Source organism: Hypanus sabinus, chromosome 25 (genome assembly GCF_030144855.1).
Source record: "Hypanus sabinus isolate sHypSab1 chromosome 25, sHypSab1.hap1, whole genome shotgun sequence".
Taxonomy (NCBI): domain Eukaryota; kingdom Metazoa; phylum Chordata; class Chondrichthyes; order Myliobatiformes; family Dasyatidae; genus Hypanus; species Hypanus sabinus.
This window is the reverse complement of record NC_082730.1, coordinates 10,650,567-10,677,675: the sequence shown is the minus strand read 5'-3', so window position 1 is coordinate 10,677,675 and position 27,109 is coordinate 10,650,567. Positions and strand designations below refer to the sequence as shown.

At 42.4% G+C, this 27,109-nt stretch overlaps 1 protein-coding gene across 1 annotated transcript; it reads right to left on the bottom strand.

The window, feature by feature from the left end:
* Positions 1-429: 429 nt before the first annotated feature.
* Positions 430-25,327, bottom strand: med20 (mediator complex subunit 20). Its single transcript, XM_059950057.1, has 6 exons — positions 25,192-25,327; positions 22,030-22,181; positions 15,928-16,181; positions 4,780-13,412; positions 2,307-2,396; positions 430-1,651 (listed from the first exon to the last, which is right to left on the bottom strand). The coding sequence occupies exons 1-4, from the start codon at positions 25,203-25,205 to the stop codon at positions 13,197-13,199; spliced, it is 636 nt and encodes a 211-aa protein (XP_059806040.1). The 5' UTR covers positions 25,206-25,327; the 3' UTR covers positions 430-1,651; positions 2,307-2,396; positions 4,780-13,196.
* Between the last annotated feature and the right edge of the window lie 1,782 nt (positions 25,328-27,109).

Sequence of the window (27,109 nt, the reverse complement as noted above, 5' to 3'; positions counted from 1 at the left end):
AGGTACGGAGCAGAACAGGCACTCCCAGCCCTTCGAACCACGCCCCCAGCAATCCCCCAATTTAACCTAATCATGGGACAATTTACAGTGACCAATTAAACTACCATCGAGTAGGTTTTGGATTGTGGAGGGCAACCGAAGCAATGGCGGGAATCGAACCCATGTTGTCTGTCCTGCAAGGCATTGTGCCAAACACTACACTCCCGTGCCGTCCTACTGCGCTGTACTGCTGCTGCAAAACAACAAATTTCATGACGCATGTCAGTGATAATTAACCTGATTTTGATTATTGCTTCAAAGTTCCAGGTTGACACATTTTTAACTTGAGGTACACAAGTTGAGATGCAGTAAAATAAGAAATAGCATCTCTGTACCAGTCACCATCACTGGCAGAGCCTCACAAATTTAAAGAGATAAGTGAACAGTCCATCTGATTGAAACTAGTTTATTGTTGTCACATGTACTGAGATACAGTCAGTAGCTTGTCTTACATACTGTCCATACAACTAAATCTTCACACGGTGCATTGAGCAGGAACAATGTAGAAGAATAACCTTGAAGAAATAAACAAAATCTCCGTCTGGTATGGGTTGGCGGTGTGGCTTGGCTACTGCACTGGATCAAGGTAAGCTACAGAGAGTTGTAAAATTAGCCTGCTCCATCATGGGCACTAGCCTCCAGAGTATCCGGGATATCTTCCAGAAGCAATGTCATCATTGCTGCATCCATCATTCAGGACCCCCACCATCCAGGACATGCCCTCTTCTCACTGCTACCATCAGGTAGGAGGTATAGAAGCCTGAAGGCACACATCCAATTATTCAGGAACAGCTCCTTCCCCTCTGCCATCCAATTTCTGAATGGACATTGAAATTATGAACACTACCTCACTACTTTTTTATTTCTATTATTTCTATTTTTGCACTGTACTGTTGCATTGCATTGTACTGCTGCTGCAAAGACAAAAAATTTTATGACATATGCTGATGATATTAAACCTGATTTGATTCTGAATGAAGTGTAACAGCTACAGAGAAAGTGCAGTGCAGACAGACAATAAAGTGCAAGATCATAACAGGGTAGATGGTGAGGTCAAGAGTCCAATTTATTATACTAGGGATCTATTATACTAGGGTCATATAACAGCAGAGTAGAAGCTGTTGTTGAGTGTAGTGGTACATCTTTCAGGTTTTTGCATCTTCCACCCAGCAGGAGAAGGGAGACGAGAGAATGTCCCGGGTGGGTGGCATCTTTGATTACACTAAGCAACAAATTCTTTTGGAAGTGTTGCTTCCTAGGAATTTTTATTTTGTTTCTGATAGACCACTTGAAGCTGAACACAAATATATTTTCAGACCACTTGTATCCCACAGGAAGTGGGAGAAAGAGGAAACTAAGTTTTATTGAATATAATGTGTTTAATTGCATAACAGTGCTGATGCTTTGCAATAGTTCAATTGAGCTAAAAATGTTTTGTTGATGATTTTTCACTTGTACTCAGTGTCTGAGGCCTCTCGCTTAAGTGTGCAACGATAATCAGCCAGCATTGATGGATTCCAGTTGCCCTGGTATCTTTTCTCCATGACTGCAATGTCCTGGTGAAACCTCTCACCATGCTCATCACTAACAGCATCAAGATTTGCAGAGAAGTCTAAATGGGAATGCAGAAAATGAACCTTTAGTGATATATTACATGAAACATGTTGTCAATCAGCTGCGCATAGTATAGTGCTCTGTAAAATTTCCAATAACATCCTTGCATGCCTTCCATGAGATTTTCTCCAGTCCCACTACAAGTGGCCTATCATTGATGACCTATTTGATTTGTGGATCAACAGAAATGCCTTCCTTAATCTTGGCATCAGCTATTCTGACTTGAGTTTAATTGAAACAACAAATATAGGTTTTTGTTTAAATGGTGCATAATAGGAACATTTCTTAGTGATTTTCATGATCAGCAGCCCAAAATCAATAAGAGGCACCCCAAAGAATTCAGGAAGCAAAATCTTTGTTGTCCAGTGTCATGCTGACTGTTTTCACGAGGTAACGGTAAGTGTAGACAGTGTCCATAGAGGGGAGGCCAGCTTGTGTGATGTGCTGAGCTGCATCCACAACTCTCTGCAATTTCTCACAGTTATGTGCAGAGCAGTTGCCATTCCAAGCCATAATGCATCCAGACAGAATGCTTCCTCTGTTAGTGATATTGACTAAGATATAATTTTTTGTGGAGGACTCAACTGAAACTCTTTGCACAATCCCATGACATCCATCACTCCAGAACAGTGAGCAGATTGTCAGTTTAATACCTGATCCCGAAGGGACGGCTCTGACACTCCGGGGCAGCACGAAAGCAACAACATGCCGAAGCCTGTCGCATGGGGCCTCAACACAGAAACCTGCAACAGAAATGAAAGCATTAGACACCAGGAGCAAGAGCAAACACTGCCGACAGACAGTGTGGTGGTGGGAGGGAGGGGAGAGCGAGGGGGGAGAGAGTAGGGCGGAGGAAGAGAGACCGAAGGGGAGAGGGAGAGAAAGTGACGGGTGTGAGAGATAGCAAGGGGAGAAAAAGAGGGGGAGGTTACAAAATGGGGTGGGTGAGAGGGGGAGTGTGAGAGAGGGAGAGGGAAGGGGAGGAAGGGAAAGAGAGAGTGGGAAGGAAAGAGAGGGGGGAAGAGATTGGGAGAGAGGTGAAGGGTATGAGTGATGGGTGGGAGGGGGAAGGGGAGAATGAGGGGGAATGGGAGAGAGGATAGGGGAGAAACAGTTAGGGTCACAGCTTAAGGATAAAGGGGAAGCCTTTTAGGATCAAGATGAGGAAAAACTTCTTCACACAGAGAGTAGTGAATCTGTGGAATTCTCTACCACAGGGAACAGTTGAGGTCGGTTCAATGGCTATATTTAAGAGGAAGTTAGATATGGCCCTTGTGGCTAAAGGGATCAGGGGGTACAGAGAGAAAGCAGGTACAGGGTTCTGAGTTGGATGATCAGCCATGATCATACTGAATGGCGGTGCAGGCTCGAAGGGCCAAATGACCTATTCCTGCACCTATTTTCTATGTTTCTAAACAGAGGGGCAGGGGAGAGAGAGAAGGGTAGGGGAGAGAGAGGGAAGGGGAGTGTGAGGGGGAGCAGGGAGAAAGGGGGACAGGAAAGAGAGTGGGAGGGGAGTGTGTGGGAGGGGGAGTGTGTGGGAAGAGTGGGAGGGGAGAGAAAGGAAGGAGAAGAGATAGGAGGGAAAAGAACATATAGTCAGGGAATGGGAGGTTAAAAGACTGAATTTGTTACTTATCTAAAGTGGTTAAACTGAATGTCACTGAACCCTTTAGCAGTTCTCCTGTCATTCACTGGCGTCAGAAGGATTTAAGGTCTAGATTCATTACTACGGTAACATTTTGTGAACCAGACCTGTTCCTTTAACAACCATTGTATAATACACACTTTGGGTCACAGGCCCACATCGGCACATTGAATCATGTTAGTTTCTGAGACCAGATTTCCTCATTATTTACAATTTTTAAATTCTAAATTACAAGAATAGATTAAAACATGATTTTTATTAAAGGCCAATATTTCCTATTTTTAAGCGATCTATACTCTTGTAATTGTTACAGGATTTAAAATTAATCGGACCTTAAAGTCCCGTTCGCCTTTAAACAAAACTCTTTAATTGACATTAAATGTGTTTGACATTTGTGTTTCAAATTGAGCGATTTAACTGGCTTCCCAGACATCAGTCAAAAATTACAGTGGATTCCGGTTAACTGGGCCATCGATTAATTGGGACAGCTGGTTATTTGGGCTAACTCTTAAAGAACAAAATCTAATTGATAAAATAGCTGGGCTTCGCTTCCTCTAATTGGGACACTATTGGTTAGAACGAAGAGTTGTTAAATAGCATCAGAAGCATGTGTTTGTGTTCAAAAAGCAGTGATTTTTGCGAGAAGTGAGCAGTAGAGCTATTCGGAACTCTTGTTCACTGCGGTTTCAAGCATTCAGTCTTGGAAATGCCGCGAACGGGATTTATCTGTTTGCAATGGGACGGCAGCCACACACCGGCACACCGCTTCGACAGGCTGTTAAACCAGGTGAGGGTAGCCGGCGGCCTCATACCCCGGTGACATAGGGACGTTCTTCTCTCAGAATGCGAAGTCAGCTCTGCGGACGAGAGGAACAGTGTGATCCAACGGCCAGGAAAGAGGATCTGCAACGCTCGGTGGAGAGCCAAGGGCATGGCGTGACAGAGGAGTCCCGGTCATCGCTGCATCCAAGGAAGACATCAGTTGTAAACACAAAGTACACTGCAGATGCTGTGGTCAAATCAACACGTAGAAAACACGTCCTGACGAAGGGTCTCGGCCGGAAACGTTGACTGCTCATTTCAACGGATGCCGGCTGACCTGCTGAGTTCATCCAGCTTTTGTAAGTGAAGACACCAGCTGTGACGTCTACTCGTCCCACTGAACCGAATTTTCGAGTGCAATTACCTTTCCACTCTCTTGCATAAGTTTCCGTCGGATCAACGTCAGATACGATGGACAACAACCAGTAGGATTGGTAGTGTTCTAATTTGTTCCATATTTCATTTAAATACACAATTTGTTACTTAGTTGTTTTATTAATACCTTTTTAACTATTTCCATGGAACTTCGGCTACTTGGGACAGCTGCTTATTTGGGCCAGACTGTGCTGGTCCTGATGTTTCCCAATTTCTCCCCTCCACCACCACCACTTTCTTTAAAGTTCTCTCACACTAAGTTGCTGATATAAAACTCTTACCACTGGTAGTGTTCAGTTCTCGTGTGTCTTGAGTGACTTTCGGGCTAATTAATTGAATACAGATTGTCCAAGCAGCAGACTCCAGAAATGTGGCCACCATCCTTAAGTCAGGCCCTTGAAGTGTTACATTCGGTTAGCAGCAGAACACGGGGAGAAATGTGTCGTCTGTGCCATCGACCAACGCAGTCCGAGGATGCGCTGGGAGGCAGGCCGCGAGTACCGCCATGCCTCCGGCACCAACATAACGTGCCCACGTCTTACTGACCCTAACTCATACGTCTTTGGAATGTGGGAGGAAATTCGCCAGAGTCACGGGGGAATGTAGACTCTTCTTACAGACAGCAGCAGGAATTACTGGAGCTGTAAAAATTCCACTAGCCGCTATGCCACCGTGCCGGAAGAGCGTGCTAATTGACTCCACTCTTCTTTACTTGTGGCCTGTGAAGATTTTCTTGCCCAATTTACACAGAACACAACACGCAGTACAGGTTTTCCAGCCCACAATATTGTGCTGACCTTTTAACCTACTCTGAGATCAATCTAACTCCCTTCCACATAGCCCGCCATTTTTCTACCAACTCTTAAATGTCCCTAATAATCTGCCTCTACCACCTTCTCTGGCAGTGCATTCCACACACCCACCACTCTCTGTGAAAATTTACTTCTGACATCCCCTCTCCTATACTTTCCTCCAATCACCTTAAAATTATGCCCCCTTGTGTTAGCCATTTCCGCTCTGGGGGGGAAAAAAAACCTCTAGCTGTCCACTCTACCTACGCCTCTTATCATGTTGAATCTATTAAATCACCTCTCATCCTCTTTCGCTCTGAAGGGAAAAGCCCTAGCTCTCTTGCCTATCCCCGTAAGACATGCTCGTTAATCCAGGCAGTATCCTGGTGAATCCTCTCTCTAAACTGTCTACTTTCTTCCGAGAATGAGGTGACCAGAACTGAAGAAATAATTCCTTTTGAAAGATCTTTTCATCTCACTTTCAGGTACTACATTACAAACGAGACATTCCATTGGGTCGGTTCTCCTATTCTTCACTCCTTGACCATAAATACACTACAATCAAACCTGATCCTGCTCTTGCATTCAGATTTACCAACAGAATAGCAACGAGAGATACGGAGAGAACAGATGCTCACAATCAGACTGCCCTCTTATTGTTGATACCTTCGGGCAGCACGGTAGCATAGTGGTTAGCACAACGCTTTACAGTGCCAGTGACCCAGATTCAATTCCCGCCGCTGATGCCCCGTGACTGCATGTTTCCTCCGGGTGTCCCGGTTCTCTACCACAGTCCAAAGGCCGGTGAAAGGTTAAGAGATGAACAGGCTGGAGTTACTGTGCGGCGCAGCTCAAATGCCGGAAGGGCCTATTCCGCGTCATATCGCAATAAATAAAATAAATCTGCTTTACCACCTACCTAATGCTTGTAACGAGGCTGCCGCTTCACGTTACCACCATCAAGAGGATGTTACCTCCCGTACCTGGAAGACCCACACGCAACGATCCAATAACAGCTTCCACCCCGCCACCATCAGATTTATGAACGTGTCATGAACACTACCTTGTTGCTCTCTTTCTTTGCAGTTTATTTTGTAACGTAATAATTTTATGTCTTTGCATTTGTAGTGCTGCGGCACTACATTACAGGACACATAAGTCAGTGCTAATAAACCTGATTCTGAAGCTGGAATCTGGAACGAGACAAACTGCTTGAGCAACTCAGGGGATCAGGCAGCATCTCTGGAGGGAAATGAATCGTCGATGATGCAAATCTTCGGCTATCCTCTCCTCTCCCGCAGATGCTGCCGAACCCCTCCCCCCTCTTCACCACTACCGAGCTAAGAACAAGAAATGTCCCTCGATACTATTCTTTCCCCTGGTCCAGGACACAGAGGTTAAACTTTGGTTTTGGCATTTTTATCTCCAAATCTAAATAAATAATCGATTTTTAGCACATTTACCAGCTGACCCAATGCAATGTCCTGATGTAGACTCGTCAACTCTCTAATCCTCTCCATGGACGCTGCCTAACTTGCTGAGTTCTTCCAGCATTGTGTGTGTGTTGCTCTGGATGTCCAGCATCTGCAGAATCTCTCGTGCAAGGAACATCTTTTTGAAGCAAAAAAACGGATTATAGGGTAAATCTTTTCTATAAAGACAACAGTACTCTTAAGACCTTTTTTTCTTCAGAACAAAAATTACACAATAAACTTGACCCAGGTGCAACAAGGCAAATACAAACGCATAATGCAAGCCTCATCTGTAACTCGCAATGCACTTTGATATATGTCACTTGTAAAAATAAACAGTTCCATATGTTCAACCTTGCTCTTAATAGCTCCCTGATGTTGACAGATCATTTTAATGCGACAATTGGTAATAATTAAATGAGACCAGGTAAAAGTTTAAGTAATGTGCCTTTAAAATATACCACATGTCAGAAATGACACCTAGTTAAGGAGAATCTATTGACCTTGGCATATATTACATTGCCGGTGAAGAACGAGCGAAAACTAATTTGCTCGGTTCATCATTTCTGAGAGCTGAACGAGGCGTGTCTCAAGGACTTGCTAAAAGATTAAATGCTCCCCAGTTTGTAAATCACAGGCAGCCTGGCCACTTGTACAAAGCATGTGATACAGAAAACAACAGTTAGTCACTTGCCAACAATTAATGAGGTAGTTTTGATCCTGTTCTCTTTTACGCTTGTAGTAAGCATTATTCAACCTGTACTTCCTGGCAATGGCGCATGAACTGTATGCCGTTTCCGAACTGTCCTATGCCCTAACTCTTGTCACTCTGAAGATAAAGACAAAGAACATGTTCGTAACTTGTCTTAAAAGTCACGCAGCCCTTCTGCCCATCAAGTCCATGCCAATCATGGGGCCCATGTCCTTTTAAAGAAATGTTTTAAAGCTACGGACCCAGTTTGGGAACTCCTGCTCTAAACCTTTCCCATACATCCAAATGTCGACGCCGAATATTGAGTCGGGGTGGGGTTGAATCGGAAGTCGTGAAACCGAGGCCCGTTGGTGGGAGCCTAGTCTGCAAATCTCCACCAGTCCTCTGGGGGAGTTGAAGCTCGATGCCGCTGGAGACTGCTGAGTGGGAGGGAGGAATGGAGCTCGTTTTGCTATTGTTCCGTTGCTCGTTGCACTGTTTTGTTTTACTGACGGCGACGGGCACGCTTACAGGCTGCCCCCCAGCACATCCTTTGTTAACAGAAACAACGCATTTCACTGTATGTTCCGATGTACACGATATATATTTTTAAAAAACGTGAACCTTGAATTCGTTATTGCAACTACCTGGGCTACTTTTTCCGGCAATTTATTCCTTATACCTACCACTTGTCACAGGTCCCTTTTAAATTGCCCCAATTCTCTCTAAAATACACTCGTAAACCTTCAGTATCAGAAACAGGTACATCAGTACTGTGCAAAACTCTAAAACACACACACATACATTTTCTAGTTTGGGTGACTAAGACATTTGCACAGTACTGTGTTGGTCAACGTGGAGCGGAGGATGTTCGGATTGGTGAGGATGGAGCACTACGGGACAGGTGGCAGAGGAGGAATGCCAGGGGCGGGGAGTGGCACAGGTGCAGACTCACCCATCCCTGAGACACGAGGCAAGGTCATTTGATTCCAAACAATTGGTTTACTTATCATTACAGAATGTGCTTCAGCTCCCTCCCCTCTTCCTGCCTAAAGTGTGCAAATTAAAAAAAATAATACCGAGATACATCTTAGAATGCTTGAAAATGAGTCTGTAGATTGTGGAATTAATTCAGTTGAGGGGAGTGAACCAGATGGAGGAACAGGTTTATTTCGTGCTCCTGGACAAGCCCTCTGCTCTCACTCATTTCTCCCAATACACTGTTGGCAATTGTGCTCTCAGTGCTAACTACTTCATTGAATCCCGAGTTCTTTCAGCTGCAAAGCCATTCTTAATGCTCATCTTCGATCAAAGCTTTCGGTCACCCATCCTGCTCTCTTGCTTCTACCAGGCTTTTTCCCAGGGCTGAAATGGTTGCCACAAGAGGACACAGGTTTAAGGTGCTGGGGAGTAGGTACAGAGGAGATGTCAGGGGTAAGTTTTTTACTCAGAGAGTAGTGAGTGCATGGAATGGGCTGCCGTCAATGGTGGTGGAGGCGGATACGGTAGGGTCTTTTAAGAGACTTTTAAATAGGTACATGGAGCTTAGTAAAATAGAGGGGAAGTCCCTTAATTTCTAAGATAGGGACATGTTTGGCACAACTTTGTGGGCCCAAGGGCCTGTATTGTGCTGTAGGTGTTCTGTATTTCTAAGTTCCTATGAATCGTTATCCCCCTGGTGTGGATAACTTCACTGGCCTCAACTCTGATATGATTCCACAACCTACAGACTCATTTTCAGGAACTCTACAATTCATGATATTTTAACTTATTACTACATCAATACAGCTAATTTTACAACAGGATTATTATTTCTTATTTGCACAATTTGACTTTTGCACATTGGTTTTTGTCAGACCTTATGTATAATTTTTCATAAGTTCTATTGTATTTTATTTATCGAGGTATAGCGCAGAATGGGCCCTTCGAGCAATTGCACTAAGTAATCTCCAAGACCATAAGGGTCCAAATTAGGCCATTTGGCCCATCAAGTCTACTCCACCATTTCATCATGGCTGATCCATTTTCCCTCTCAGCCCCAATCACCTACCTTCTCCCCATATCCCTTCATGCCCTGACTAATCAAGAGTCTCTGCCTTAATGACTTGGCCTCCACAGCCACCTGTGGCAACACATTTAGGATTAAATCCCCAATGATTTATTACAGGACAATTTACAATGGCCAATTAACCTACCCACCAGTACGTCTTTGGACTGTGAAAGGAGTATCCAGAGAAGATCCACTAGGTCACGAGGAGACCGAACAAACTCCTTACAGACAATGGTGGCGATTAAATCTGCATCACCTGTATATAAGTGCAAATGAATCTCAAGTTCTTAGATGGTGAAATACAGTTGTATGCACTTTTGACAATAAATTTACTTTGACTTTGGTAACCGAGTCACATTTCACCAAGTCCCTTGATTAAAGAACATCATCGTGAAAGTGATAATAAAAGAAGATAAAGTTACTGAAGTTTCAAATATGCACCTTTCAGCAGAGCTGCTTTCTCCATGTAACCAGAAGGATTTAGCATTTGGTCTTTATTTCAGATCTCCAGCATGCTGAGAGAGTTTGGCAGACCAGCTGTGTTACCCATTCGTTTGATTAGGTAAATCAATCTCACCATTACAACTCAAATAAATGACGTGAAACCCAGCATTAATAAATCTAACAGCAAGACGCTAAAAGTCCTTGATAAGAGTGTATAGCTCACGCAGTTTTCCCAGGCTCCTTCAGTGTCATCAAGAGGACATAGCCACAATCATCATGAGGAAACACTGGAGATGGATTGGACATGTGATGAGAATTAAGACACCACCTCATTGGACCGTCTAAAGGGTGGAGGAAACGTGGGAGACCAAAGACAACTTAGTGTCGTACCACAGAGGTAGAAATAAAGACCCTGAGCCAGAACAGAGATGGTGGCCAAGGACAGAGAGAGATGGAGAATCTTCATTGCTGCCCTAAACACCAGCAGTGTAAAGGGCAGTAAGTAATTGTTTTCCCAGGGTGGAAATGGCTAATACAAGGGAGCCCAATTTTAAGGTGATCGGAGAAAGGTACAGGAAGGAATGTCAGAGATAGGTGTGTGGAATGTATTGTCAGGGGTGATGATAGAGGCAGATGTATTGGGGATATTTAAGGGACTTAGCCTGTGCCTACCAATTACCATATAACCAATTAAGCTACTAACCCATACACCTTTCGAATATGGGATGAAATTGGAGCATTTTCCCACATTCCACAATGAGACAGGTACATTGGCAGCACTGAAGAGGCTCTCAGGGAGGCACATGGATGATAGAAAAATGGAGGGTTAGAGGGGAGGGAAAGGTAAGATTGATCTTGGAACAGTTTACAAAGTCAGCACAGCATCATGGACTGAAGGGCCTGTACTATACTGTCTATTTTCTACTGTAAAATGGTGACTACGTGGGAGGGAAGGGTTAGCTTGATCCTCGAGTAGATTAAAAGGTTGGTACAACATTGTGGACCAAAGGGCCTATATTATGCTGCAGTGTTTTACATTCTATGTTCTAATTCTACCTCAGCACAAAACTAGCAAGAAATCTCTGGGTTAGTAAACTTTATGCTCAAGTCTTACAAGATACTTAAATCATTTAAATTTGAGATGTCAGAATGGCAACAAGCTCTTTCTATACATTATAATTACCTTACCCTCCGACACAATATTCTACAGGCAGCACAACAGCGTAGTGGTTAGTGCATCACTTTACAGAGCCAGCAATCACGGATCAGGGCTCAATTCCTGCTGCTACCCGTAGGGAGTTTCTATGTTCTCCCCATGACTGCATGGGTTTCCTCTAGGTGCTCCAGCTTCCTCCCACATTCTAGGCACACCTTTAGGGTTAGTGAGTTGAGGCATACATACTAAGTTGGTGCTAGAAGAATAGCGCTACTTGTGGTCTATCCCCAGCACATCCTTGTATTGAGTTGGCCATTGATACAAATGACGCATTTCACCGTATGTTTCGATGTACCTTAATAAATAAAACTAATCTTAAATCTTTACTCTTTTTCAAAAGCTCACAACTATTAATGCTACACAAGTCCATCAGGCTTTAAATCATGTAACAGAAAAAGTTGTACTGAATTTAAAGCACATAGATTCAACTTCATCAATATTCCCGTCAGAAAATTTTCAATTTTCAGCCACTCTAGTAAAATGTCAAACCATCAAATTCTTTAATTAAAAAAAAATCTAAATGACCAGATCCAACAAAAAAAAATCCAAAATATATGTAAAATAAAGTCACAGCTTTGGCTCCACTTACTATCTAATACAGGTGACATTTCCATACAATGCTGCTGAACATGCCTCAGCAAGGTGTTTGGTCACAAGAGGCAACATGTTAGATTATTTCCTTACGAGGTAGAAGGCAACCATATGGCCCGATGAGTCCATAGTAGCTCAGAGCAATCCCATCACCCTGCTAGTTATCTCTGTAACTTGTTCTCCCCACATTCCTATCAGGCTGCCTCACCATGCCCCAGATTCGGCTACTCACACACTAAGGGTAATTTCGTAATTAACCTGCACTTCTTTGGGACTTTGAAGGGAACCAGCCACAGGGAGAACATGGAAACTCCACAGAGACAACAGTAGTCGGGATTGAGCTTGGGTCACTGTACCTCTGATACAGAAATTCCACTAACTCTGTTGTCCACTGATATCCGTAATCTAATCAGGAGTCACTTGACTGAGATGAGCAATGGGAGCACAGGCTATGTTTGAGTGTTTTCTAAAATATCAAGTCCTGACACACATAGGGTGGCTGCATTATTGAACCAGGTAGTACTTTCATGCAAATCTTAAAAAGTAAATCCTCCTAGTCAGTAAGAGTCAATCAGTGCACTGACGTAAAAAAAAAACTCCCTAGTAATGGCCACTCAATCCTGCTTTATAGATAATTTACTACAAATAACTACGTATTTGCACAGAAGGCAAAAAATTATGTTGTTATAAAAACAGAAAATTGTCAGATGAGATAGCATCAACAGAGCGTTAGCATTTAAGCTCAGTATGTTTCAAAGAACTCTCTTCAATGATGCATCAAACCACCTAAATGCTCTCCTGTCACTCAGGAGTTCCAACACTTTGTTTTTATTCCAGCATCTCCAACATATTTATTCTCAGAATTATTCAGTTAAGAGGCTTTCCCCACTATTTTCAGCCTTCTCTGCTATTTAGCATCACCATTTCACATACCGTCCACAACTGGACAAGATTTCTGAATTAGCCAATCTAAAAACCATCCCTGGATTTAATTAATTATGAAATTGAATCAAGCCCACTTCTTGTCTGTAACCCTGTGAGCAAGTGACTCCATCCAGCCTTCCTGGTACAGCTGAATTGGAGGAAGTATGGTGTAAGCTCGTCTCACTGGTCACTGGCTTCTTCATGTCACGCCATGGCTATTTTTAATCCAGCAATGCTGCTCTAGTTATTTCACAGGCAGGCTAGTCACTGTGAGTAGAGGAGAATTAAGAAGAAATAAAGGTCAACATTGCAGAAAACTTCTGGCCATTGGAAACCAGATTCAAGGCTACCTACCAGCAGAGGTGGAAAGAAATAAACTATTTTGCCTCATTCTTCTCGCAAGAAGAAAACGCATTGCAAAATTGTTGTATCTTGAGTGATACCAAATGCTCTTCATTGAAAGGATTAAGTTGCCAGATTCAATGAAGAAGTGGTTTAGATTTGTCAGTACAAAGCAGCCTATCTCATTCCTGATACAGGAGCCTGCTGCTGTTTCCGGATTTTATTGAACAGCTCCATGTACTGAACGGCTGTGTCTGTGGGCGTATAAATGCCATCGTGCTTTGTCGAGAATACAGACGGGATTCCAGGGGTATGGTTTCCCATGAAACTCTGCATGAATTCCATCATGAGATTCCAGCAGTCATTTGACACTATGCAGGGACAGTACTCTACCTGAAATGATAAAAAAAAATCATTTACTTAACTGTATTTAAATGCAGATTATACTTACAGTACAGGTTCTTGATCATTCCTAAAAGATATCTGGTAGATTTATCAGCATCCTTCTTGATATCTCAAAGAATTTCACTAAGTCAAAATCATACACACAAGTACGTGTATGGACAGGTGTATATAGCCAGAGGCTTTTCTCCCCCAGGGAAGAAATGGCTGATACAAGGGGGCATAATTTTAAGGTTATTGGAGGAAAGTATAGGGGGATGTCAAGAGGTAGGTTTGTTCATATCTTTTTATACACAGAGAGGTGAGTGTGTGGAACACTCTGTCAAGGGTGGTGGTAGAGGAAAGTATGTTGGGGCATTTAAGGAACACAGACAGGTGGATGTTAGAAAAATGTAGGGCTATGTAGAAGGGAAGAGATTAATTACACATTCTTTAGTTTGATCTCAGAGTAGTTTAAAAGGTTGGCACAATATTGCAGGCTGGAGAGCCTGTATTGTGGTGTGGTGCTCTATAATCTTGATTCAAGCATTTGACCTAATCTTTTTACGATTCTTTCCTCCTTTCACATGTTTTTAAAATTAATTACACATCATTGGTACAGTTTTTCTCCAACTTTTAATAGAATAAAATCTGTTTGTAATTAGTGTGTATTATTTAAAAGTCCCAAGACAATTGACAGAATGAGAGTAGAAAGAGAGAAACTATTTCTTTAGCAGAGTGTGTTAGTACACTGGTTTGCAAATAACTGGACAGACTCAACTCTGCCATGGATGATCCCAACATCGGCTGTGAATGGAGGAGGGTTGGATATGAGGCTAGCTACCGCCTGTAAAAACTTGGTGCTGTAGAAACACCAACAAAACTCCAAAGATCTCATCCCTGGGAAAGGAAAGATCTTCACCTAGAAGATGTACAAAATCGTGGGATGAAAGCCTCTAGTCCATGGAAGACACAACACCCCCAACCTTTGTGGCATCAGCAAATTTACTAACCCATCTCTCCACTTCCTCATTCAGGTCATTTATAAAAATCACAAAGAGAAGGGGTCCCAGAACAGATGCCACTTATCATCAACCTCCATGCAGAATATGACCCATCTACAACCACTCTTTGCCTTCTGTGGGCAAGCCAATTCTGGATCCACAAAGCAATGTCTCCTTGGATCATGCCTCCTTACTTTCTCAGTAAGCCTTACTTGGGGTACCTTATCAAATGCCTTGCTGAAATCCATACACACTACATCTACTGCTCTACCTTCATGAATGTGTTTAGTCACAACCTCAAAAAATTCAATCAGGTTTGTAAGGCGAGACCTGCCTTTGACAAAGCCATGCTGACTATTCCTAATCATATTATGCCTCTCCAAATGTTCATAAATTCTGCCTCTCAGGACCTTCTCCATCAACTTACCAACCACTGAAGTAAGACTATATTTTATTGGGAGTTTAAGGAGGTTTGGTATGTCACCAAAGTCACTCATAGATTTCTATAGATAAACCACAGAAAGCATTCTGACTAACGACATCACTGTCTAGTTTGGGGGGGGGGGGTACCACACAGGATCAAAATAAACTACAGTGAGTGGTAAACTCAGTCAGCTCCATCACGGGCACTAGCCTACCCAGCATCCAGGACTTCTTCAAGGAGCAATGCCTTAAAAAGGCAATATCCTTCATTAAGGACCCCCATTACCCAGGACATGCCCTGTTCTCATTGCCCCTATCAGGAAGAAGGTACAGGAGGCTGAAGACACATACTCAACTAGTCAGGAACAACTTCCTCCCCTTTAGCATCCTGAATGGGCATTGAACCCATGAACACTACTTCACTATTTTTTAAATTTCTATTTTTTTTACTACTTATTTAACTATTTTATAAATAATTACTGTAATTTACAGTTTTTCCCCCTCTATTATGTAATTTTTTAACATAGGCTGGTAATACTAAGTTTGTACATTTGTACATTTCAGTTTATTAACTACTTTTGACCCATTCCCAGCAAATTATTTCAAACTCAGGCAGTTTAAATCTAAATGTGACGGATTCATGTTATTGTGAGACACAAAGGTAGTACTGATTATATCTGCAAGCAAGTAGATTTACACGGTCAGCATTTGTCTCTTAAGCAGTCAATGGCGTTGTCATTGTCCACTGCCATTGTTTAAGATGTATGCAAATAGTTCATGAAATTTCAGCCAATAAAATAGTATTATCCACTTCAGAATCAGGTTTATTATCATCAGCATGTGACCTGAAATTTGCTAACTTAGAAGCAGCAGTTCGATGCAATACATGATATAGAAAAAAAAATGAAATAAAATAACAATAAGTAAATCAATTAAAGTATACCTATATTGAATAGATTTTAAAAAAGTACAAAAAACAGAAATACTGATTTCTGTTTAAACCTGATTCTGATTTTAATTAGAAATAGCATCATAAATATCTAAAAAGGAATACAGCCTAATCAGCAGTAACCTAAATAGAGATGATTTCATGGATTTACCTCAACAGTTATGCCACGGACACTGGGTCCCATGGTAACTGTCCCAACCTTTATCAGAAAGTCACCATACTGATAGCGAGGCCCTCGGCTTTCAATCTTGTTACTCTTGGCATTCTGGAAAAACCCCTTCAGCTTGACCATGAGCGTGTCGAAGTTTGTGTCGGCAACCAGGTAGGGCCCGTTTTCAAAAAGTGCAAAGCAGCTAAGAGGATACTCAGTGTTGTGCATAACGTACATGAACTTCGCAGGCTGCCCTGATGAAAAATAGATTCAACATTGTTTACTGTCATTCTTCAGTACGAGTGTATACAACAGTGCAACTGAGGAACAGGCCCTTCAGCCCATGTTTTGCCTGTGGAAGTTGCCGTTAGACAAGGGTTAAACATCCAGGCAACAATGACGCGCAGCGGTGTGTAGTCAAACCCAGACAAGGAAGATCTTTGAAGTGAAACTGCCAGAGCCAACCTTGCTCATTGCAGACAGACAGCTGGAATGACTGTGGCACTGTGTAATGAACCTAGAAGAACACTGCTTCCCTTTACACAGTGAGAGGCAGATGAGATAAGGACAACAGAAGGATGTGAAACACACCCAACAACTAAAGTACAATTGCTTTACTAACTTCAAAATATCACTGGTTGTCAGCTTGAGGCTTTAATTGACTTTTAACACCTTTATTGTGAATAGCAATTGATCTTGCAAGTAAAGAATTCAAATATATATAATTTACCAAATGATCAATATCCATAACTGATAAAGACAATTCTGTATAAAAATATCAGTTGTCTATCCTGGCTTCACAACAGTGTGGTGACAGGGGCCATGCAATTGTTCTTGTGCATAGGTACAATAAAAGTACGTTTGAGGGGTGGGGTGGGGTGGGGTGGGGTGTGTGTGTGTGTGTGTGTGTGTGTGTGTGTGTGTGTGTGTGTGTGAGAGACACTCTGAACAGTTATTTTCTTTTATTATCAATGATGACCTGCCAAGCCAATTAAATTAGTAATAAGATGGCCAACTAAACAAATCTTTTATGACTAAACAATATCCATATACCTCCACTTCCCCACATTCATGTGCCTACTTAATTGTCTCCTGAATGTATCCGCCTCTACCACCTTCCCAGGCAGCCCCCACTTCCTGTGCAAAAAACCTCACATCTGCTTTAAAATTGCCCCCTTTTACCTTAAATGCATGCCTTCTGGTACTAGACATTTAAGCCTCTATCAGATCTCCCTTCAGCCTTCGCCGATCCAAAGGGAAACAAGCCCAAGTCTGTCCAACTTCTCATGCCCTCTAATCCAGGCAGCATCCTGGTAAACCCCTGCTGCACCCTCTCCAAGGCCTCAACATCCTTCCTATAATAGGCGACCAGAACCTTATACAATACTCCAGATGTGATTTAACTAGAGCTTTAAAAAGCTGCAACTTTGACTTTCAAACTCAGTGTCGCAACTAATAAAGACAAGCATGCCTTATTTCCCTCTTAACCACCGTATCAACCTCTGTGGCCACTTTCAGCGAGTTATGAACTTGGACTCCAACATCCAACATCTTGCCCATAACAATATACATTTTACCTACCCAGGTGCAACACTTCATATTTGCTTGAGTTAAACTCCATCTGCCATTTCTACCCCCATATCTGCAACTGATCTATACTCTGCTGTATTCTTTGCCAGTCTTCTACACTATCCACACCGCCAATCTTTGTATCATCTGCAAACTTTACACACCAGCTACATTTTCATCCAGGTTATTTACATATACCATAAACAGGAAGAAATCCCAGTACAGATCCCTACGGAACACCACTATTCACAGACCTCCAGCTAGAACAAGTCCCTTTGAAAACCACTCTGTCTTCTATGGGTAAGCCAGTTCTGAATCCAAACAGCCAATTCACCATCGATCCCATGCACCTTAATCTTTCAGATGAGAAACAGAGATTGTTATTCCAGATCTGATACAGCATAAAAAGAAAAACACAGTAAAAATAAAAAAATATAAATATAAAAGCAATCCTATAAAACATAACATACAGTAACTGTTTGAATGTGGCCATATATACATAGATTAGCTTATATAGACTGGATGTATGTATGTAAAGTTAGGTTTATAATGCTGCTAGAGGAGAGAGACAGCAGAGCCAATGTGCTCCAACGGGGCAATGTGGCGCCACATCCAGAGTGGAATTGATGCTGCATCGCCAGTGTTCGTTTGTTTGGCAGAAGAAAAGCTCTGTTGTGGTCAACTGCAGATTTCTGTGGCATCGATGGACTTATCCATCGCGTGGCTGTGTCTTACCTTAATATGCTGGCTAGTTTGTACTTGCTATGTGTGCTTTGTTCTGTGTGTAACTGTTAGTTTGTATCTTGGCCCCAGAGTAATGATGCTTTGTTTGACTACATGAGTATTCATGTATAGCTGAATGACAATTAAAACTTGAATTGAATTGAAGAAATAGTAGGTTAGTGACTTAAGTCAGTGTAGGTGTGAGATGTGGATTATAAATGTAAAGTGGCAGTGCTTGGGGTGTCGGGGTGATAAGGGTGCTGAGGGGCTGAAGATGGATCTCATTAGAAGGAACAGTCACAGGATGCATGAAGGGTTGAACCCTCTTTGTACTTTCAACCCCATAGAGGTCACATTCAATCCAGCCACCGCTTCTAATAAAGACGCAGTAAATTGCCCACCGTTGCACACACAGAATCTGAGTCTTCACATAGCGGGGCACTGTCATCAGATATTTATTGACCCACTTAGTCTCCTTTGAAGGCATATGTTCAAGCTGGCTTCAGGTTCCATTAGAAATTATCACCCCCTGTTACCTTGACCAGATGGTCATTCTTTATATGCGCATTTCAACGTTCTATCAGATCTCCATTTATGTCACACCAAGTGATGCAGTGCCCCCACTGCACACTTCCCATTGAGTAAGTCAAAAACATCAGGATAATTCCCCCATTCTGCTCAGGAACTCTGGCCAAATGCTGACATTTCTCCCTACTATGATTTCTGGCTGAATTTCACTTGTATTGAAGGGTGAGAGGATTCAGTGAACTGGAAACTTATATAAGACAAAAATACACAACAGGAATTCTTCTACAGAGTACTTCAGTAAACATATATTTAAGATGTGACTAAGTATTGGTGAATCAGACTTCAAAGGACAAAGAGCAAAATGTCCAAACAGGAAGAGAATTCTACCACCTAGAGGGAAAATCAAAGCCTTGCTTTAGCAAGTCACCTCCTAGGACATGCAATAGTGAGCTTCACATATGGCACACACATGTATACTATTTCAGGACAGGAACAGGCATATTCTCCCTCTCCAGAATGGGGATATTTGAGGCAATCTCAGTGACCCTATTTGGAACACTGAAACAGGAGTTACACAAGCCTTTCCGCCATTCAGCTGGATGCAATGAAGTTGCAGCTGATTTGTTTATGATAATTATCTACCCATCTTGGATATGCATAAAAATCACAGTTTTATTTTATTCTGACACAGTACAGAACAGGCCCTTCCTGTCTTACGAGCTGTGCTGTCCAGCAATCCCCTGATTACCGTAGCCCAATCACGGGACAATTTACAATGACCAATTAACCTACCAACTGGTACTTCTTTGGACTGTGGGAGGAAACCAGAGTACCCGGGGGGAACCCACGCAGTCATGGGGAGAACGTACTAGCTCCTAACAGTCAGCGGTGGGGATTGAACCCAGGCTGTTGGTACTATAAAGTACTGTGCTAACCACTACGCTACCTTCTTATCTCCACTTATTGAGAAAGAAAGTACCAGATTTTATGCATGAAGAATTACTTCCTGAAACTAACTATAAATGCAACACCCACAAAATGCTGGTGGAACGCAGCAGGCCAGGCAGCATCTGTATGTGTGTTTTGCTTGAATTTCCAGCATCTGCAGGTTTCCTTGTGTTTGCATTTTTAAGCTAACTATAAATGCCTGGTTCTAATTTTACTGTTTGGGCACCACATTCGACAATCCTCTTATCAGAGGGAACAGCTCCTCTCTATCTCACCTATTAGATCTTTTAATCATCTTAAGCACTTAAATTAGGTCATCTCTTAATCTTATGTATAGTAAAGAGAATTCAGGCCTGTCTATGCAACGTGCTCATAATTTAACCCTTAAAGTGTTAGAATCTGTAATGCACCCATTCTGACAGTAAAATAACCATTACAAGATACAATACCCCTCAAATGAACACCATTCTCAACGCTGTATGTAAAGGCTAATGAAAGCTTTGTAATCCTGTTACACAACTGTTATCATATTGTATTTAACCCCCTGAAATAAACAGTCCATTAGTTTTTTAAATAACTCTTAATATTGCAAAAAGCAATTAGAATCGCAGTACAAAAGTGTGTTAAATTTACACAATAATATGAATTTTGAGTATTCCAATTGTCTGCATCACAGTTTGAAACGCCAAAGCCCAGGAATAGAAAAGACTGTGGATACAGCCCATCACAAGCTCTCCACCCCTGAGCACATTTACATGGAGCACTGTCACAAGAAAGCAGAATCCATCATCAAGGACCCCCAACATCCAAGCCATGTTCTCTTCCGGTTACTACCATTAGGCAGGAGGTCTTAGGTTTCACACCTTCACTCTCCTCAACTCTGAACTGATTTCACAACCTACAGACTCACTTTCAAGGACTTTACTTCTATTCTCAGTATTATTTATTATTCATTTACACAATGTGTCTTTTTTGCACATTGGATGTTTGTCAGCCTTTATGTACAGTTTTCACAATAATTGTCTTTATTTTCCTGTAAATGTTTGCAAGAAGATGAATCTCATTTGGTAATACATTTGTAGTTTAATAATTTACTTTGAACCTTGATATATAAACTCAAATAAAGTTCCAGGATCTGTAACATGATTCTCATCACTAACATCAGAACTTCAGAGTAAGTTTACTATCAAGGTGCTTGAATGTCATTTTATACTCCCCTGAGATTCACTTTCTTGTGGGCATTCACAGTAAATAAAAAGAAACACAATAGGATCAATGAAAAACCACACGACAGAGATAGACGAACAACCAGTGTGCAAAAATTGTGCAAATATAAAAAGAAATAAATAATAATAGGCGAGCAATAAATATCGAGAACACAAGTTGCAGTCCTGAAAAGTGCGTCCACAGTCAAAAGTGATTCCAACTATCAGTAGGAGGAGGTACAGAGGCCTGAGGGCCCACACTCAAGGAGCAGCTTCTTCCTCACTGCCATCGGATTTCTGAACAGCCCATGAACACTATCTCACTATTCCCCTTTTGCACTATTTGTTGTTGCAACTGACAGTAATTCTGTATGCCTTGTGCCGTACTGCCGCTACGTGGTCACTCAGCTGATTGAGCCAGTGTGCCAAGTTGGATGTTTTATAATCTAAGTGACTGAAACTTCACTGACTTTATAAATACTCCCAATTTGGTATTGCTGAACCGCTGCCATTTACATCATCATTTGCAGAATAGGGTGGAACAGAAAACATAACCAAACCCTGGCCCAGCTCCTGGTCACCTCTAGTTTGCTTGAGATCAGGGCGGCAAGGTCAAAATTATTCTTTTGTTTCATGCTTCACCTCTCTAAACATCGCACATTAACAAGAGACTAAAGAAACTTGAAATGACTCCGTTGATCCTTATGAACTTTTATCGATACAGCATAGAAAGCATCCTGTCTGGAAGTCTCACAGCTTGGTACAGCAACCTCTCAGCCCAGGGTTGTGGGCACAGCTCAGCACATCAGAGAATCTAGCACCACCCCCCCATGTGGACTCTATCTTCACCTCACTTCTTCGGTAATGCAGCCAATACAATCAAAGTCCACACTCACCCTGGATATTCTCTTCTCCTCCAGACAAATAGGGTTGAAACAATTTCAGCCTCAGCAAAATGACAGAATAGACTCAATGGGCTGAATGGCCTAATAATGCTCCTACATCTTACCGTCATTTACTTTTCACTTAAAACGCTAGCTCTAATGCTCTTCCCATAGATACAGCCTGTCCCAATGATAACTTCGAGCATCTTTTTTTATTCTACCCACTGCTGTTCCTCGATAGTTACCTGGAATGGTCACAGTCGGTGCTGCATGATAAGTTTCACAGTCCACACAAAATGTGCCCTGCTTCACAGCACCCAGCATTTCCAACTTCTTCGTGAGCATCTCCACGGCTTGCTGGACACTCTTCCCCTCAACTGCTGGGATCTGAGAAACACTGAGAAAGAGAATCAGCAAATTAGCAAAACTAGAGTCATCGATGTGGAGGTCAACCTCCTGAAGGGAACCGCCCTGACCCTTCAAAGGTTCACCTCCAATGTAAGAAGCTGCAGAGGGACACAAAAGAAACATAGAAAACCTACAGCACAATACAGGTCCTTCTGCCCACAATGCTGTGCCGAACATGTACTTAGAAATTACCTAAGGTTACCCTCTATTTACCCACCTCCACCACCGTCACTGGCAGCCCATTCCATGCACTCACCACTCTCCACGTAAAAAACTTACCCCAAGACATCAATTCTGTACCTACTTCCGAGCACCTTAAAACTGTGCCCTCTCATGTTAGCCATTTCAGTCCTGGGAAAAAGCCTCTGACTATCCACACGATCGATGCCGCTCATCATCTTATGCACAGGTTGAGGTGACACATCATGAGCACAACGTCCCTGCCATCGATGCCACTTTTAAGAGATGTCATCTCAGGACCCAGGACATGCCCTCTTATCATTCCTACCAACAGGGAGGTGGTATGGGAGAATGAAGACCTACACTCAATGTTTCAGGAATAGCTTCTTCCCTTCCGCCATCAGATTTCTAAACAGTCCATGAACACTACCCCATTATTCCTTTGTTATGCAGCATCTATTTTTGTGATTTACAGTAATTTAATGTCTTTGCACTGTGTTGCTTCTGTATATAAACAAATTACAGGTCCTGTAAGACAGTGATGATAAATCTGATGCCAATGTTGGTTCTGGGTGGGATGGGCTTTGGATGTTTGTAGGTGACACTGAGTGCTGAAGAACCCTCGCACAATGTGACAGTCAGCAAGTTGTACTCATTCTACCTACCACCTCCTCTTCAGCTCATGGGTTCTCTGCCAGACCCTCGACTTCACAAAGAAGGCTGTTATTCCTCCTCTTCCTTGAGACAAGTTGGAATGTTTTGAGTTTGTGGTCAATTAGCCCCTGGATGTCCTAGTCACCCTCATCAAACCAGTCAATCCTTCTCAGATAAGCCAAGAGTCTCTTCACGGGTTTCAGGCCAATATGTGATTTGAGATTACTGATATGGGTGATTCGTGGCTGGCTTCTGAAAGGGGCTAGTTCATTGATTATTACCTGGTCTTGTGTCATAAATACCATTCAACCCCTCTTGTCTACCTTACCATACCATATGTCTTCACCTAAACTCACCCTTACATTTTACCTCCTCATTCTTTATAAGCTTAAAGGGTGGGACGGTAACATAGTAGTTAGCACAGCAGTTTACAGTACCAGTGACCCAGGTTCAATTCCCACTGCTGCTTGTAAGTTCTCCTCATGACAGCTTGCACTTCCTCCCACATTCCAAAGATGTACTGGTTGGTAAGATAATTGGTCACTGTAAATTGCCCCTTGATTAGGTTTGGATTAAATTGGGGGATTGCTGGTTGGTGCAGCTCAAAGGGCCACAAGGGCCTGTTCCACAGTGTATGTCAATACAAAATGTGAATCCGGTATCCAAAGTCATTAATCTATCATCGTCAATTATAAACTCTAACTTCGGTTTACAGCTTCAGAAGTTAGATATTTGAATTTTACAGGCACACACAGACTGAGAAGTGACCATTGTACAAAAGATAAACTTCCAATACAAACATAAATAAATGATACCAAGAACACGAGATGTAGAGATCTTGAAAGTGAGTCCAAAGGTTGTTTTCAGAGTTGAGGTGAGAGAAGTTATTTGCCTGATGACTGTAGGGTAATAACTGTACCTTAAAGGCTCCTGTAGCTCCAGCCCGATGGCAGCAGCGTAAAGGGAGCATGGCCTGGAAGGCAGGTCCAACTAAGATCAATCTAACCACAATCCTCCCACACAGCCCTCCAATTTTCTATTACTCATGTACCTATCTAAGAGTTTCTTAAATGTCCCAATTTATCTGCCTCATTGTGGGATTCTTTGATAACAAGCAGTATCAGCGACAATAAAGTACTTTACATCTTTGCAACTAACAATCCTTCATGGTTTTTAACTCTTAGCTCTAACTACAGTAACTTGTGAAGGTCTTCAGCACCAATCTACAGCTAGTGCGTCTAAGTCTTTTGCACAGTACTATATATTGTTTAAAATAGGAGGGTGGTTGGGAAACAGAAACAAGAGGAACACACAGAAAATGCTGCTAGAACGCAGCAGGCCAAGCAGCATCTATAGGGAGAAGCACTGTCGACATTTCAGGCCAAGACCCTTCATCAGAAATAAGAGGAATTATATTTGTATTACTCTATAATATTAGGTGTTCTTTGGTAATTTTAAAGGCATAATATACATAATGAGCAAATCTTAGGCACCCTAGTTATATATGTGTGTGCCTAATACTTTTGCATAACTTCAATTCTGCTGTAATTAGTTCAAAGTATATTTATTATCAAAGTACATATATACCACCATATACTTTGCTGAGATTAATTTTCTTGCAGGCATTCACAGCACAATACAATAGAATCAATGAAAAACTACTCACAAAGACTGACAAGCAACCAACGTGCAAACACAAAAGAATAATAATAAATAATACTGAGTACATGAGATCTAGAAGCCTTCAAAATGAGTGGTCATAGGACGTGTTCAGTTCAGTGCTGGGTGAATGAAGTTATACTGTCCGGTCCAGGAGCCTGATGGTGTGGGACCTGAGTATCCGGCACCTCCTTACTGATGGCTGCAGCAAGAAGACAGCGTGGTCTGGATGGTGGATCCAACTGAAATCAATCATATCTAACTCTTCCCTGCAACATAGCCCTCCATTTTGTATCATGTGCCTAATATCGTTCTCTTAATTGTCCCCAGTTTATCTGCCTCGATGTGGGAATGGCCTCAGGTTTCCTCCCACGTTCAGGTTAGTAGGGAGGCGCGGGCCTGTTACCATGCTGTATTTTTAAATGAAATCATTTTCCTCCCATCCCACGACTCAGCCTGAGTCCTGCCAGTGACTGTCCCTTATTGTCAATCGAGCGCCTCCTCACCAGGTGACCCCCATCCTGCGCCGCCGACCTCCTCTCAGAACCGGACTACCTCACACCCGGACTGGGCGCCCTCCTTCCGTCCGAGGCCGCCAAACCCGCCGCCGTGAGGTGAGGCCGTGTCCGTCTCGGTCACAGCGCCCCCTCCGACTGGGAGGACCAATTGCTTCTCCAGCCAAATCCTCCGCCGTGAGGCCGCTAGACCAAACTGTATCGGTCACAGCGCCGCCACAGGCCAGGAGGACCAATCACTTCGCCAACCAACTGCCACAGCCTCCAGCTGCACTGCCCCTACGGGCTCGGAGCACCACGCGCTTCTTCATTCAAGTTAGTCGCCCGGCAAATAGAGGTACAATTGCCCATAAATAGAGATACAAGGATAAATTGTTGACTTGAAATATAACATTAAACATTTTCAAGTTAGTCCTTAACATCAATGACAAAGGAAACTATCCTGCCATCCAGGTCATGCTCTCTTCTCGCTGCTACCATTGGGCAGGAGGTACAGGAGCCGTGGGTCCCACACCACCAGCTTCAGGACCCTTCAACCATCTGACTCCTGATTCCAGAACTGGCATGGATAACCTTGCTTGCCTCAACACTGAACTGATTCCACAATCTATGAACTCATTTTCAAGGACTCTGCAACTCACATTCTCCCAAATATTTACCTATTTTTATATTTGCACAGTTTGTCTTGTTTTGCACATTGATTGTTTGTCAACCTTTCTGACTAGTTTTTCATTCTATTGTATTTCTTAGTTCTACTGTGAATGCCTGCAAGAAAATGAATCTCAGGGTAGTATATGGTCTCGTATGTGTAGGATTTTGTGAATAAAAGATGCAAAGGCCATTTTTTGTAACTAACAAAAGCCACAGCCCTCTTCTTCCATTACAAACAAGACAAAAGCAGTCGTTTTACACTTCTTATGAACCCCGTAACTGGGTGTCTTACCAGCAAAGATAGGAGTATCCGTTTGAAGTCTGGTGATACTATTTTTAACAGTATTTATTAGTAAAAATACACAAAAATAGTATCAATGCAAATATACAGATAATATACGTCATCAATACTAAACCTAAAAGTGCGGGTATAATAATCATCAATAAGAAATAAGCTCTATTGTTGTCTAGGGGATAATGATTTGTCCGATGGAAATATAAAGTTCAGTTCAGTTCATAAAGGCTGCAGTAGTTGTTGTTCACTGTGTTGCAATTGTTGGATAGAGAGAGGGAGAGAGAGAGAGAGAGAGTAACTTGCCGACTTTCCTTTTACGACCTTGAGCCGTCTCTGTCCTTTAGCTAGACCGTTCCGTGGAGGACTTGTCACCCAGGCAAGGGTGGACACACACACACAAGCCCCCACCGGTCTCGTAGCATCTCTCCTGGTGTGTCTGAGGGGTGTTCCCCAGAACCGACTTTTTATCCCCATTCATGGGGTCTCAGATGTCAATCAGGTTGGGATGATGCAATCCCTCAACCAGACCACTCTGGTTGCCCCCTGAGGGGTTTCAATGAATAGAACAGTACTCAATACACAATTCCTTCTTCAAGAGACAATAGCAGTAATCTCTCTCTTTGTCAATAGGAGACATTCCAACCTGTGTGTATCCCTGCGTTGTCTCTCTCATCTCCCTTGATAACAGCATCAGAATAGTAGTGATTTGCGATTCTCCAAAGGTGGGGGTATTGGCGATTCTGTACCTTTCTGCCCATCAGAGTTGCTCCTCATTCATAACACACTGATGTCATTACGTCAGGCAACGTCTCTTAAAGTGAACACAACAACTCAATAATGATGTTGGTGAAATATATAGATAATTTTCTATTATGAAAAATATGTGACATCTGTTGCCCATTACATACGTGCTTTGATAATAAATTTACTTCAAACTTTGTTACAGCGTCGGAAAGGTGGGCT

Bases quoted from the DNA above. Each gene is read 5' to 3' on its own strand.
- med20 (XM_059950057.1), bottom strand. The intron at 16,182-22,029 runs GTAACTATCGAG...ATTTTTCATCAG, and splicing joins ACCGACTGTGACCATTCCAG to GGCAGCCTGCGAAGTTCATG. The intron at 13,413-15,927 runs GTAAATCCATGA...TTATCATTTCAG, and splicing joins TCCGTGGCATAACTGTTGAG to GTAGAGTACTGTCCCTGCAT.